The sequence below is a fragment of the Xenopus tropicalis genome, chromosome 10, assembly GCF_000004195.4.
Source record: "Xenopus tropicalis strain Nigerian chromosome 10, UCB_Xtro_10.0, whole genome shotgun sequence".
NCBI lineage: Eukaryota > Metazoa > Chordata > Amphibia > Anura > Pipidae > Xenopus > Xenopus tropicalis.
Window position 1 is genome coordinate 953,866 of NC_030686.2, and position 15,446 is coordinate 969,311.

At 56.7% G+C, this 15,446-nt stretch overlaps 1 protein-coding gene across 2 annotated transcripts in view; it reads right to left on the reverse strand.

Moving 5' to 3' along the window:
* Positions 1 to 5,866, reverse strand: part of helz2 (helicase with zinc finger 2, transcriptional coactivator) — a 45,932-nt gene extending 40,066 nt beyond the window's left edge. For both annotated transcript variants that reach the window (XR_004220645.1, XM_031894469.1), the window contains exons 1-3: positions 4,887 to 5,866; positions 3,997 to 4,180; positions 2,837 to 2,944 (exon numbers count right to left, since the gene is read on the reverse strand). Coding sequence is in view for 1 of the 2 variants with exons in the window: in XM_031894469.1 (XP_031750329.1) it covers positions 2,837 to 2,944; positions 3,997 to 4,180; positions 4,887 to 5,827 (1,233 nt within the window). In the remaining variant the exon portion in view is untranslated. The remainder of the gene's footprint in view (positions 1 to 2,836; positions 2,945 to 3,996; positions 4,181 to 4,886) is intronic.
* Positions 5,867 to 15,446: the final 9,580 nt, after the last annotated feature.

The following is a 15,446-nucleotide window of genomic DNA, read 5'->3' on the forward strand; positions in this document are numbered from 1 at the left end:
CAGTCACACCCCAGAGCTAGTTCTACTGCCCCAGTCACACCCCAGAGCTAGTTCTACTGCCCCAGTCACACCCCAGAGCTAGTTCTACTGCCCCAGTCACACCCCAGAGCTAGTTTCTACTGCCCCAGTCACACCCCAGAGCTAGTTCTACTGCCCCAGTCACACCCCAGAGCTAGTTCTACTGCCCCAGTCACACCCCAGAGCTAGTTCTACTGCCCCAGTCACACCCCAGAGCTAGTTCTACTGCCCCAGTCACACCCCAGAGCTAGTTCTACTGCCCCAGTCACACCCCAGAGCTAGTTCTACTTGCCCCAGTCACACCCCAGAGCTAGTTCTACTGCCCCAGTCACACCCCAGAGCTAGTTCTACTGCCCCAGTCACACCCCAGAGCTAGTTCTATGCCCCAGTCACACCCCAGAGCTAGTTCTACTGCCCCAGTCACACCCCAGAGCTAGTTCTACTGCCCCAGTCACACCCCAGAGCTAGTTCTACTGCCCCAGTCACACCCCAGAGCTAGTTCTACTGCCCCAGTCACACCCCAGAGCTAGTTCTACTGCCCCAGTCACACCCCAGAGCTAGTTCTACTGCCCCAGTCACACCCCAGAGCTAGTTCTATTGCCCCAGTCACACCCCAGAGCTAGTTCTACTGCCCCAGTCACACCCCAGAGCTAGTTCTACTGCCCCAGTCACACCCCAGAGCTAGTTCTACTGCCCCAGTCACACCCCAGAGCTAGTTCTACTGCCCCAGTCACACCCCAGAGCTAGTTCTACTGCCCCAGTCACACCCCAGAGCTAGTTCTACTGCCCCAGTCACACCCCAGAGCTAGTTCTACTGCCCCAGTCACACCCCAGAGCTAGTTCTACTGCCCCAGTCACCACCCCAGAGCTAGTTCTACTGCCCCAGTCACACCCCAGAGCTAGTTCTACTGCCCCAGTCACACCCCAGAGCTAGTTCTACTGCCCCAGTCACACCCCAGAGCTAGTTCTACTGCCCCAGTCACACCCCAGAGCTAGTTCTACTGCCCCAGTCACACCCCAGAGCTAGTTCTACTGCCCCAGTCACACCCCAGAGCTAGTTCTACTGCCCCAGTCACACCCCAGAGCTAGTTCTACTGCCCCAGTCACACCCCAGAGCTAGTTCTATTGCCCCAGTCACACCCCAGAGCTAGTTCTACTGCCCCAGTCACACCCCAGAGCTAGTTCTACTGCCCCAGTCACACCCCAGAGCTAGTTCTACTGCCCCAGTCACACCCCAGAGCTAGTTCTACTGCCCCAGTCACACCCCAGAGCTAGTTCTACTGCCCCAGTCACACCCCAGAGCTAGTTCTACTGCCCCAGTCACACCCCAGAGCTAGTTCTACTGCCCCAGTCACACCCCAGAGCTAGTTCTACTGCCCCAGTCACACCCCAGAGCTAGTTCTACTGCCCCAGTCACACCCCAGAGCTAGTTCTACTGCCCCAGTCACACCCCAGAGCTAGTTCTACTGCCCCAGTCACACCCCAGAGCTAGTTCTACTGCCCCAGTCACACCCCAGAGCTAGTTCTACTGCCCCAGTCACACCCCAGAGCTAGTTCTACTGCCCCAGTCACACCCCAGAGCTAGTTCTACTGCCCCAGTCACACCCCAGAGCTAGTTCTATTGCCCCAGTCACACCCCAGAGCTAGTTCTACTGCCCCAGTCACACCCCAGAGCTAGTTCTACTGCCCCAGTCACACCCCAGAGCTAGTTCTACTGCCCCAGTCACACCCCAGAGCTAGTTCTACTGCCCCAGTCACACCCCAGAGCTAGTTCTACTGCCCCCAGTCACACCCCAGAGCTAGTTCTATTGCCCCAGTCACATCCCAGAGCTAGTTTCTACTGCCCCAGTCACACCCCAGAGCTAGTTCTACTGCCCCAGTCACACCCCAGAGCTAGTTCTACTGCCCCAGTCACACCCCAGAGCTAGTTCTACTGCCCAGTCACACCCCAGAGCTAGTTCTACTGTCCCAGTCACACCCCAGAGCTAGTTCTATTGCCCCAGTCACACCCCAGAGCTAGTTCTACTGCCCCAGTCACACCCCAGAGCTAGTTCTACTGCCCCAGTCACACCCCAGAGCTAGTTCTACTGCCCCAGTCACACCCCAGAGCTAGTTCTTACTGCCCCAGTCACACCCCAGAGCTAGTTCTACTGCTCCAGTCACACCCAGAGCTAGTTCTACTGCCCCAGTCACACCCCAGAGCTAGTTCTACTGCCCCAGTCACACCCCAGAGCTAGTTCTACTGCCCCAGTCACACCCCAGAGCTAGTTCTACTGCCCCAGTCACACCCCAGAGCTAGTTCTACTGCCCCAGTCACACCCCAGAGCTAATTCTACTGCCCCAGTCACACCCCAGAGCTAGTTCTACTGCCCAGTCACACCCCAGAGCTAGTTCTACTGCCCCAGTCACACCCCAGAGCTAGTTCTACTGCCCCAGTCACACCCCAGAGCTAGTTCTACTGCCCCAGTCACACCCCAGAGCTAGTTCTACTGCCCCAGTCACACCCCAGAGCTAGTTCTACTGCCCCAGTCACACCCCAGAGCTAGTTCTATTGCCCCAGTCACACCCCAGAACTAGTTCTACTGCCCCAGTCACACCCCAGAGCTAGTTCTACTGCCCCAGTCACACCCCAGAGCTAGTTCTACTGCCCCAGTCACACCCCAGAGCTAGTTCTACTGCCCCAGTCACACCCCAGAGCTAGTTCTACTGCCCCAGTCACACCCCAGAGCTAGTTCTCTCCCAGCCCAGTCGGGGGGGGGGGTCCCTAGAATGAAATTAACCCCCTGCAGCCCAAACCTGCCACCCCTTTCCCCATTACCTTGGTGCGCAGTGTAAGTTGCCATTGCTTCTTTGTGGGTTTCTGCTGGCCGTGGGCACTTCGGGGGGAGTCATATGAAACATTAACCCCTTCAACTTCTTCAGAAAGCTAAACAAGATGAGCCCAGAAATCAGTACTGGGGGGGGGTGGGAAGAAACTCAACTCGGTCAGAGACACATAAGTGTTGAGCTTGGCCTCTCACTGGCAGGGGATTGTGGGACTTGATATTGAGTGGAAGGGGCGGTGTGAGTGGGAGGGGTGGTATGAGTGGGAGGGGCAGTGTGAGTGGCAGTGGGAGGGGCGGTGTAAGCAGGAGGGGCAGTGGGAGTTGGAGTGGAAGTGGGAGGGGCGGTGTGAGTGTGAGTGGTGGTGTGAGTGGGAGTGTGAGTGGGAGTGGCGGTGTGAGTGGGAGGGGCAGTGGGAGAGGCAGTGTAAGTGGGAGTGGCAGTGTGAGTGGGAGGGGCAGTGGGAGGGGCGGTGTAAGCAGGAGGGGCAGAGGGAGTTGGAGTGGAAGTGGGAGGGGCGGTGTGAGTGTGAGTGGTGGTGTGAGTGGCGCTGTGAGTGGGAGTGGCGGTGTGAGTGGGAGGGGCAGTGGGAGAGGCAGTGTAAGTGGGAGGGGCAGTGGGAGAGGCAGTGTAAGTGGGAGGGGCAGTGGGAGAGGCAGTGTAAGTGGGAGGGGCAGTGGGAGAGGCAGTGTAAGTGGCAGTGTGAGTGGGAGGGGCAGTGTGAGTGGGAGGGGCAGTGGGAGAGGCAGTGTGAGTGGGAGTGGCAGTGTGAGTGGGAGGGGCAGTGGGAGAGGCAGTGTAAGTGGGAGTGGCAGTGTGAGTGGGAGGGGCAGTGGGGAGAGGCAGTGTAAGTGGGAGGGGCAGTGGGAGAGGCAGTGTAAGTGGGAGGGGCAGTGGGAGAGGCAGTGTGAGTGGGAGGGGCAGTGTGAGTGGGAGGGGCAGTGGGAGAGGCAGTGTAAGTGGGAGTGGCAGTGTGAGTGGGAGGGGCAGTGGGAGAGGCAGTGTGAGTGGGAGGGGCAGTGTGAGTGGGAGGGGCAGTGGGAGAGGCAGTGTAAGTGGGAGTGGCAGTGTGAGTGGGAGGGGCAGTGGGAGAGGCAGTGTGAGTGGGAGGGGCAGTAATTTGGGGGGTTGGGGGAATGGGGGGGCATAACTCACCACGGAGCAGTCACAGCCGCTGAGCTGATACTCTTGCAGCAGTCTCTCCTGATAGGACTGGAGGCCCTCCTGCTGCAGCACCTGCATGTTCCACCGGCCCACCCGAACCCGCACCATCCACTCCTGCAGCTCCTCCGGGCTGTGTGCCCCCTGGCAGCCGTCCCCAAACATGCAGTCCTGGGGGCTGGATACAGGGGGTGAGTACGTGGGGTAACAGCTCATGGGAAATATCAGCCCCCCAGTACCCAGTGAGCAGGGCTGCTTAATTAGGGTGCCCCCCAGGGGCAAAGGGGCAGAAGGAGTAGACTTAATAATGGGCAAAGGAATGGCCCTAGTAACCCACAGTAACCAATCAGCTGTTTGCTCCAAGTCTAGTAACCCATAGTAACCAATCAGCTGTTTGCTCCAAGTCTAGTAACCCACAGTAACCAATCAGCTGTTTGCTCCAAGTCTAGTAACCCATAGTAACCAGTCAGCTGTTTGCTCCAGGTCTAGGAACCCATAATAACCAGTCAGCTGTTTGCTCCAAGTCTAGTAACCCATAGTAACTAGTCAGCTGTTTGCTCCAAGTCTAGTAACCCATAGTAACTAGTCAGCTGTTTGCTCCAAGTCTAGTAACCCACAGTAACCAATCAGCTGTTTGCTCCAAGTCTAGTAACCCATAGTAACCAGTCAGCTGTTTGCTCCAGGTCTAGTAACCCATAGTAACCAGTCAGCTGTTTGCTCCAGGTCTAGTAACCCACAGTAACCAGTCAGCTGTTTGCTCCAAGTCTAGTAACCCATAGTAACCAGTCAGCTGTTTGCTCCAGGTCTAGTAACCCATAGTAACCAGTCAGCAGTTTGCTCCAAGTCTAGTAACCCATAGTAACCAATGTGGGGGGGGCACTTACCTGTTGCAGAGGGTGAAGCTGACTTTGCCCAGAGGTGGAGCTCGGTAGTTCCACACGGTGAGTGAATCTGATGCCATCATTCTGCCATGTTCCAGGCTGGCACAGTGCATCTCGAAGCTCTCCTGGGAAGGGGCACTAACTCGGCACAGGCGGCAGTAGAAACCCATATTTATTGCCCCTTGCCCTACTAGCTGCCCCCTGGTGAGTCCCGCATCCTGCTCTGCCCTCCACACTGCCAGCTCCACCTCGCTGTGCGCTTTGGGGCACTGCCGCCCCACCGCCCCGCACATGAGCCCCCGGGAGGCCTGGCTGCAGAGGCAGATGTGTGGGCAGCCTGGCATGGGGTGGATAGGGTGGCACTGCTTCTTGCTCTCGTCTATCAGAATGTGCATAAGGAGGGGCACAGGGCGGGGGTGGGACTGGCACAGTGATGTCAGCGTGACCATGGGGGGGCTCTGGTAAAAGCATTGCTCACACACTTCCTGGAATTGCCCCCCATACTCATTAAGGATGCCCTGCCAGCTGCTGGGGGCACAGGGGCCGGAGGGCTGGGTGGGCTGCAGAAGTGCCCGCAGTTGGCTCCGCTCCAGTTTGTGTTTCCTCTCAAACGACCAAACCAACTTCTCTTCCTCGTTCCATGAGAAGGTGCAGTTCTGCTGGTGCCGGGTACAGCCGCTCCTGGGCCGGTAATGCCAACACACCTCATAGCGGGCTGGCAGCGGGAACACGGGCAGGCGCCTCACCTCGTACCACTCCTCCCTGGCGCGGGCACCCCTGGATCTGGCCAAGAGCAGCTGAGCACCACAGGGGTGCGGGCACGGCGCCAGGGTGTACGTAACGACATACTTCTTACGGCAGCAGCTGGTACATGCCAAGCGCAGCTCCACCTCCTCCTGTAGCCGTGCCAGGCTGCCCTCCTCTGGGCGGGACACCAGCACCATCTGTGCCCCTAAACATAAAGCAGATTTACACTTATTGGTAAGGGGGCGCTCAGCAAATACTGAACCCCCAAAATCCCTGGCACAAGGGCAAGATGGGGACAGTGGGGCAAGATGGGGACAGTGGGGCAAGATGGGGACAGTGGGGCAAGATGGGGACAGTGGGGCAAGATGGGGACAGTGGGGCAAGATGGGGACAGTAGGGCAAGATGGAGACAGTAGGGCAAGATGGAGACAGTAGGGCAAGATGGAAACAGTTGGACAAGATGGAGACAGTAGGGCAAGATGGAAACAGTTGGACAAGATGGGGACAGTAGGGCAAGATGGAGACAGTAGGGCAAGATGGAGACAGTAGGGCAAGATGGAGACAGTAGGGCAAGATGTGGACAGTAGGACAAGATGGGGACAGTAGGACAAGATGGAGACAGTAGGACAAGATGGAGACAGTAGGGCAAGATGGGGACAGTAGGGCAAGATGGAGACAGTAGGGCAAGATGGAGACAGTAGGGCAAGATGGGGACAGTAGGACAAGATGGAGACAGTAGGGCAAGATGGGGACAGTAGGACAAGATGGAGACAGTAGGGCAAGATGGAGACAGTAGGGCAAGATGGAGACAGTAGGGCAAGATGGAAACAGTTGGACAAGATGGGGATAGTAGGGCAAGATGGAGACAGTAGGGCAAGATGGAGACAGTAGGGCAAGATGGAGACAGTAGGACAAGATGGAGACAGTAGGACAAGATGGAGACAGTAGGACAAGATGGGGACAGTAGGACAAGATGGAGACAGTAGGGCAAGATGGGGACAGTAGGACAAGATGGAGACAGTAGGGCAAGATGGAGACAGTAGGGCAAGATGGAGACAGTAGGGCAAGATGGAAACAGTTGGACAAGATGGGGATAGTAGGGCAAGATGGAGACAGTAGGGCAAGATGGAGACAGTAGGGCAAGATGGAGACAGTAGGGCAAGATGGAGACAGTAGGGCAAGATGGGGACAGTAGGACAAGATGGGGACAGTAGGACAAGATGGAGACAGTAGGACAAGATGGAGACAGTAGGGCAAGATGGAGACAGTAGGACAAGATGGAGACAGTAGGACAGATGGGGACAGTAGGACAAGATGGAGACAGTAGGGCAAGATGGGGACAGTAGGACAAGATGGAGACAGTAGGGCAAGATGGGGACAGTAGGACAAGATGGAGACAGTAGGGCAAGATGGGGACAGTAGGACAAGATGGGGACAGTAGGACAAGATGGAGACAGTGGGGCAAGATGGGGACAGTGGCAAGGGGCAGGGGGCAAGATGGGGACAGTGGGGCAAGATGGGGACAGTGGGGCAAGATGGGGAGACAGTGGGGCAAGATGGAGACAGTGGGGCAAGATGGAGACAGTGGGGCAAGATGGAGACAGTGGGGCAAGATGGAGACAGTGGGGCAAGATGGAGACATAGGGGCAAGATGGAGACAGTAGGGCAAGATGGAGACAGTAGGCTGGCAAGATGGAGAACAATGCGTAGGGCAAGATGGAGACAGTAGGGCAAGATGGAGGACAGTAGGGGCAAATGAGACAGTAGGGGCAAGATGGGACAGTAGGGCAAGATGGAGACAGTAGGACAAGATGGAGACAGTAGGGCAAGATGGGGACAGTAGGACAAGATGGGAGGACAGTAGGGCAAGATGGGGGACAGTAGGGCAAGATGGGGACAGTAGCAAGATGGGACAGTAGGGGCAAGATGAAGACATAGGGCAAGATGGAGACAGTAGGACAAGATGGGAGACAGTAGGGCAAGATGGAGACAGTAGGACAAGATGGAGACAGTAGGACAAGATGGAGACAGTAGGGCAAGATGGGGGACAGTAGGGAACAATAGATGGAGACAGTAGGGCAAGATGGGGACAGTAGGGCAAGATGGGGACAGTAGGGCAAGATGGAGACAGTAGGGCAAGATGAAGACAGTAGGGCAAGATGGGGACAGTGGGCAAGATGGAGATAGTAGGGCAAGATGAAGACAGTAGGGCAAGATGGAAGGGCTGGGGCGGGCACTAACTCGGCACAGGCGGCAGTAGAAACCCATATTTATTGCCCCTTGCCCTACTAGCTGCCCCCTGGTGAGTCCCGCATCCTGCTCTGCCCTCCACACTGCCAGCTCCACCTCGCTGTGCGCTTTGGGGCACTGCCGCCCCACCGCCCCGCACATGAGCCCCCGGGAGGCCTGGCTGCAGAGGCAGATGTGTGGGCAGCCTGGCATGGGTGGATAGGGGTGGCACTGCTTCTTGCTCTCGTCTATCAGAATGTGCATAAGGAGGGGCACAGGGCGGGGGTGGGACTGGCACAGTGATGTCAGCGTGACCATGGGGGGCTCTGGTAAAAGCATTGCTCAAACACTTCCTGGAATTGCCCCCCATACTCATTAAGGATGCCCTGCCAGCTGCTGGGGGCACAGGGGCCGGAGGGCTGGGTGGGGCTGCAGAAGTGCCCGCAGTTGGCTCCGCTCCAGTTTGTGTTTCCTCTCAAACGACCAAACCAAACTTCTCTTCCTCGTTCCATGAGAAGGTGCAGTTCTGCTGGTGCCGGGTACAGCCGCTCCTGGGCCGGTAATGCCAACACACCTCATAGCGGGCTGGCAGCGGGAACACGGGCAGGCGCCTCACCTCGTACCACTCCTCCCTGGCGCGGGCACCCTGGATCTGGCCAAGAGCAGCTGAGCACCACAGGGTGCGGGCACGGCGCCAGGGTGTACGTAACGACATACTTCTTACGGCAGCAGCTGGTACATGCCAAGCGCAGCTCCACCTCCTCCTGTAGCCGTGCCAGGCTGCCCTCCTCTGGGCGGGACACCAGCACCATCTGTGCCCCTAAACATAAAGCAGATTTACACTTATTGGTAAGGGGCGCTCAGCAAATACTGAACCCCCAAAATCCCTGCACAAGGGCAAGATGGGGACAGTGGGGCAAGATGGGGACAGTGGGAGATGGGACAGTGGGGCAAGATGGACAGTGGGCAAGATGGGGACAGTGGGGCAAGATGGGGACAGTAGGGCAAGATGGAGACAGTAGGGCAAAGATGGAGACAGTAGGGCAAGATGGAAACAGTTGGACAAGATGGAGACAGTAGGGCAAGATGGAAACAGTTGGACAAGATGGGGACAGTAGGGCAATGGACAGTAGGCAAGATGGAGCAGTAGGCAAAGATGGAGACAGTAGGGCAAGATGGGAACAGTGGGACAAGATGGGGACAGTAGGACAAGATGGAGACAGTAGGACAAGATGGAGACAGTAGGGCAAGATGGGGACAGTAGGGCAAGATGGAGACAGTAGGCAAGATGGAGACAGTAGGGCAAGATGGGCGACAGTAGGACAAGATGGGACAGTAGGGCAAGATGGGGACAGTAGGACAAGATGGAGACAGGGCAGATGGAGACAGTAGGGCAAGATGGAGGACAGATAAGGGCAAGATGGAAACAGTGGACAAGATGGGGAAGTAGGCAAGATGGAGACAGTAGGGCAAGATGGAACAGTAGCCAAGATGGAGACAGTAGGACAAGATGAGACAGTAGGACCAAGATGGAGACAGTAGGACAAGATGGAGACAGCAGTAGGACAAGATGGAGACAGTAGGCAAGATGGGGACAGTAGGACAAGATGGAGACAGTAGGGCAAGATGGAGACAGTAGGGCAAGATGGAGACAGTAGGCAAGATGGAACAGTTGGACAAGATGGGGATAGTAGGGCAAGATGGGACAGTAGGGCAAAGATGGAGACAGTAGGGCAAGATGGAGACAGTAGGGCAAGATGGAGACAGTAGGGCAAGATGGGGACAGTAGACAAGATGGGACAGTAGACAAGATGGAGACAGTAGGAACAAGAATGGAGACAGTAGGGCAAGTGGAGACAGTAGACAAGATGGAGACAGTAGGACAAGATGGACAGTAGGACAGTAGGACAGTAGATTGGGGACAGTAGGACAAGATGGAGACAGTAGGGCAAGATGGGGACAGTAGGACAAGATGGAGACAAGTATGGCAGATGGGGACAGTAGGACAAGATGGGGACAGTAGGACAAGATGGAGGACAGTGGGCAAGATGGGGACAGTGGGGCAAGATGGGGACAGTGGGGCCAAGATGGGGACAGTGGGCAAGATGGGGACAGTGGGGCAAGATGGAGACAGTGGGGCAAGATGGAGACAGTGGGGCAAGATGGAGACAGTGGGGCAGATGGAGACAGTGGGGCCAAGATGGAGACAGTGGGCAAGATGAGACAGTAGGGCAAGATGGAGACAGTAGGGCAAGAGGAGACAGTAGGGCAAGATGGAGACAGTAGGGCCAAGATGGAGACAGTAGGGCAAGATGGAGGACAGTAGGGCAAGATGGGGACCAGTTGGGCAGATGGGGACAGTAGGGCAAGATGGAGACAGTAGGACAAGATGGAGACAGTAGGGCAAGATGGGGACAGTAGGACAAGATGGAGACAGAGGGCAAGATGGGGACAGTAGGGCAGATGGGCGAACAGTAGGGCAAGATGGCAGACAGTTAGGGCAAGATGAAGACAGTTAGGGCAAGATGGAGGACAGTAGGACAAGATGGGCGACAGTAGGCAAGATGGGAGACAGTAGGACAGATGGAGAAGTTAGGACAAGATGGGAGACAGTAGGGCAAGATGGGGACAGTAGGAACAAGATGGAGACAGTAGGGCAAGATGGGGCAGTAGGGCAAGAGCGGACAGTAGGGCAAGATGGAGACAGTAGGGCCAAGATGAAGACAGATTAAGGGCAGATGGGCGACAGTGGGGGCAAGGATGGAGATAGTAGGGCAAGCATGAAGACAGTAGTGGCAGATGGAGGACAGATAGCGACAAGAGGAGACAGTAGGGCAGATGGAGATAGTAGTGGCAAGCATTGAAGGACAGTTAGGGCAAGATTGGAGACAGTAGGACAAGATGGAGACAGTTAGGGCAAGATGGAGGACAGTGGGGCAAGATGGGACATGGGGCAAGATAGGGGACAGTTGGGGCAAGATGGAGACAGTGCGGGCCAAAAAGGATTTTTGGGAGGGGAACAGGGTAGGACAAGATGGAGACAAGGGGGCAAGATGAGACAGTGGGGCAAAGATGGGGACAGTATAGGGCCAAAGATGGAGATAGTAGGGCAAGCATGAAGACAGTAGGGCAAGATGGAGACAGTAGGACAAGATGGCAGACAGTAGCGCAAGATGGAGACAGTTGGTGGCAAGATGGTGGACAGTGGGGCCAAGATTGGGGACAGTGGGGCAAGATGGAACAGTGGGGCAAGATGGAGACAGTTTTAGGACAAGATGGAGCACAGTGGGGCCAAGATGGAGACAGTGGGGCAAGATGGGCGACAGATGGAGGGCAAGATGGGGGACAGTGGGCAAGATGGGTGACAGTGGGCAAGATGCGAGACAGTGGGCAAGATGGAGGACAGTGGTGGCAAGATGGAGACAGTGGGGCAAGATGGAGACAGCTGGGGCAGATGGAGACAGTAGGGCAAGATGGAGACGTTAGCGGCAAGATGGGGACAGTAGGGCAAGCTTGGGGGACAGTTAGGGCAGATGGCAGACAGTAGGACAAGATGGAGACCAGTAGCGGCAAGATGGGGACAGGATAGCGACAAGTGGAGACAGTAGGGCAAGATGGGCGACAGTAGGGCAAGATGGGTACAGTAGGACAAGCATGGCGACAGTAGGCAAAGATGCGGGACAGTAGGGCCAAGATGGAGACAGTAGGGCAAGATGAAGGGACAGTAGGGCAAGATGGAGACAGCTAGGACAAGATGGCGGACAGTAGGGGCAAGATGGAGAACAGTAGGACAAGATGGAGACAGCTAGGAACAAGAGGAGACAGTAGGGCAAGATGGAGACGTAGGACAGATGGGGACAGTAGGCAAGATGGAAGATAGTAGGCAAGATGGAAAGACAGTGGGCGAAGATGGAGACAGCTAGGGGCAGATGGAGACAGTAGACACAGATGGGGACAGATAGGGCAAGATGGAGACAGTAGGACAAGATGGAGACAGGCAGGACAAGGATGAGGACAGCAGGGCAATTATGGGACAGTAGGACAAAGATGAGACAGTAAGCGCAAGATGGAGATAGATAGGGCAAGATGAAAGACAGTAGCGGCAAGATGGAGACAGTAGGACAAGATGGGACAGTAGGACAAGATTGGAGACAGTAGGGACAAGATGAGACAGCAGGGCAAGATGGCCGGACAGATAGGACAAGAGGGAGACAGCTTAGGACAGATGGAGGACAGTAGGCGCGAGATTGGAGACAGTATAGGGCAAGATGGAGACAGTTGCGCGAGATGGAGACAGTAGGGCAAGATGGACGACCAGTAGGACAAGATGGAGGACAGTAGCTTAGGAGCAAGATTGGAGACAGTAGGACAAGAGGAACAGTAGGGCAAGATTGGAGACAGTAGGGCAAGATGGAGACAGTAGGACAAGATGGAGACAGTAGGGCAAGATGGAGACAGTAGGCAATGATGGAGACAGTAGGACAAGATGGAGACAGTAGGGCAAAACAGAGAATGTAGGACAACAAGGAGACAGTTCAGATGTCGGGGTGCGACAAATGACCCTGCCAAGTTACTGTTGGGCCAATGGGAATATATTTATATATAATTCTATAAGTAAAAGGACCAGGACCAAGTGTTGGACCAATAATAACGGGGGTTGAACCCCAGAAGACACTATAACACCTACCGGGCAGATGCCCCAGTGTAACCGCTGGAGGGAAACGGCTAAACGGAGCCGGAGGGACGGCAGCCAATCAGGGAGCGGCTCTGGGGGCGCAGTGATACAATGTACCCCCTCTAGTTGCACCGGGGGGGGCTCTTACCTGCGGGGGGGGGGTCTACCCCCTATTCCCGTCTGTCCCGTCTCGGCAGCGAGTCCTGCGATCTGTCTGTTCCGTCTTGGCAGCGAGTCCTGCGATCTGTCTGTCCGTCTGGCAGCGAGTCCTGCGATCTGTCTGTCCGTCTTGCAGCGAGTCCTGCGATCTGTCTGTCCGTCTGGCAGCGAGTCCTGCGATCTGTCTGTCCGTCTGGCAGCGAGTCCTGCGATCTGTCTGTCCGTCTCAGTCGCTCAGTTTCCCCATCAGTTTCGTTTTTGACTTTCGTTTCTCTCTCCCGGAGCCGATTCGCTGGGGTGATGTCATAGGCTCCTCCCACTCCCTCTGCCTGGCACAGGGGCATAGAGAGGGCACAGAGGGCAGAGACTGGCACCCAGGGGCACCAACGGGCACAGAGGGCATGGACTGGCACCCAGGGGCACAGAGAGGGCAGGGACTGGCACCCACGGACACAGAAAGGGTACAGAGGGCAGGGACTGGCACCCAGGGGCACCAACGGGCACAGAGGGCAGGGACTGGCACCCAGGGGCACAGAGAGGGTACAGAGGGCATGGACTGGCACCCAGGGGCACAGAGAGGGCAGGGACTGGCACCCAGGGACACAGAGAGGGTTACAGAGGGCAGGACTTTGGCCACCCTAGGCGGCCACCAACGGGCACAGAGGGCAGGAACTGGCCACCAAACGGGCACAGAGGGCAGGACTGGCACCCAGGTGGCACCGAGAGCGCGTACAGAGCGAGGCAGGGACCTGGCACCCCAGGGGCCACAGAGGCAGGGACTGGCAACCCAGAGGCACCGAGAGGGTAACAGGGCGGCAGGACTGGCACCCCAGGGGCACAGAGGGGGTACAGGGTGCAGGGACTGGCACCCAGGGGCACAGAGAGGGTACAGGGACTGGCACAGGGGCACCAACAGGCACAGAGGGCATGGACTGGCACCCAGGGGCACCAAGGGCAGGGACTGGCACCCAGGGGCACCGAGAGGGTACAGAGGGCAGGGACTGGCACCCAGGGGCACCGAGAGGGTACAGAGGGCAGGGACTGGCACCCAGGGGCACCGAGAGGGTACAGAGGCAGGCTTGGCACCCAGGGGCACAGAGAGGCGTACAGGGGGCAGGACTGCACCCAGGGGCACAGAGGGCAGGGACTGGCACCCAGAGGGCACAGAGAGGCGTACAGAGGGCAGGGATTGGCACCCAGGCCACAGAGGAGGTACAGAGGGCAGGGATTGGCCCACCCCAGGGCACGAGAGGGTACAGAGCAGGACTTGGCACACAGGGCACAGATGGGGTTACAAGAGGGCAGGGATTGGCACCCAGGGGCACAGAGAGGGTACAGAGGGCAGGGACTGGCACCCAGGGGCACAGAGAGGGTACAGAGGGCAGGGATTGGCACCCAGGGGCACAGAGGGCAGGGACTGGCACTAAGACGAGCCATATATAACATACACACATATATAGGGATACAGGGATATTAGGGAGACAGCATTTCCCTATGTCTCTCCTACTGGCGCCGAATCTGCCCCACAAGCAAATCTCTGCCCCCCGGGGGTCAGTCTGCATTGCTGGGGGGGTTGCACCGCCGGGCACAGCAATAACTCACGCTTCATCTCTGGCCCAAACTCACAGCATCCAGTGGGTACATTATATGGGTACAAGGGTGGGCTGGGGGGGCAATACAGGGTATGGGCTCTCAGTACCAGTTGCCCCAGGGACCAGTCCCATTGCATCTTGGGGTCAGGAAGGAATTATTTCCCCTCTGCGGCTTCAGATGGGGTTTTGCCTTCCTCTGGGCCAGCTGGCAGTTGGGCAGGTTATATATAGGCATTATGGCTGAACGTGATGGACGTTCCCCCCCCCCCCGTTGCCTGGGGATGTTCCCCGATACTCAGTTTCCTTTATCGGCGCAGCAGCAGCAGTTTGCTTTATGGCTGGGACGCAGTCAGGGCAGGACACGTGTATGGAATCTGCCCCAGGCTGTGATTGGGTTTGTGCCACGTGGGGGCTGCAGTGTGAGGGGCTGGGGGGGCAGTTCTGGCTCTGCCCCATTTGCCTCAGGAGAATTCAGAGAGGTGACTGAAGGGAAGTTCACTGTGAAATAAACATTTCCCGTTACATATTCTAATCTTGATTTGGTTTTTTTATTTCTAGGGTAATGAAACCTTAGCAACCAGATGTCTGTTGGAATTCACGGCTTCCCCTATTCACCCTCCAGTCTGGCATTCACACTGTTCCCTGGTCACTATGGGAAGTGGGTCACTAGCAACCAAACAGTAAGGTAAATGCCCAAAGGGAGGGTTTCATATTGTATTATACTAAATGTCCTGCCTGTATGTACCTGGGGGTACGGGCGTTCCTGTGTGCCAGCTAGCTGCCAGCCTGGGCTCAGTGCCCACCTGTGGGCATAAAGGGAAAATAAACCTGTTCTGTATGCGCCAAATAAATGCTCCTTGGATGAATATTATGCCGCTTTAAACTATTTGTGTTCATAGCGTGAGGGGGGCGGGGGGGGGAGACAGAGAGAGAGCGCAGGGGAGAGAGAGAGCGCAGGCGGAGAGAGAGAGCGCAGCGGGAGAGACGAGAGCGCAGGGGAGAGAGAGACAGAGAGAGAAGGCAGGGGGAGAGACAGAGAGAGAGTGCAGGGAGAGAGAGAGACAGAGAGGAGTGCAGGGGAGAGAGAGACACGAGAGCCGCAGGGGAGAGAGAGACAGAGAGGAGTGTCAGGTTGGAGAGGGACTAGAGAGGAAGTGCAGT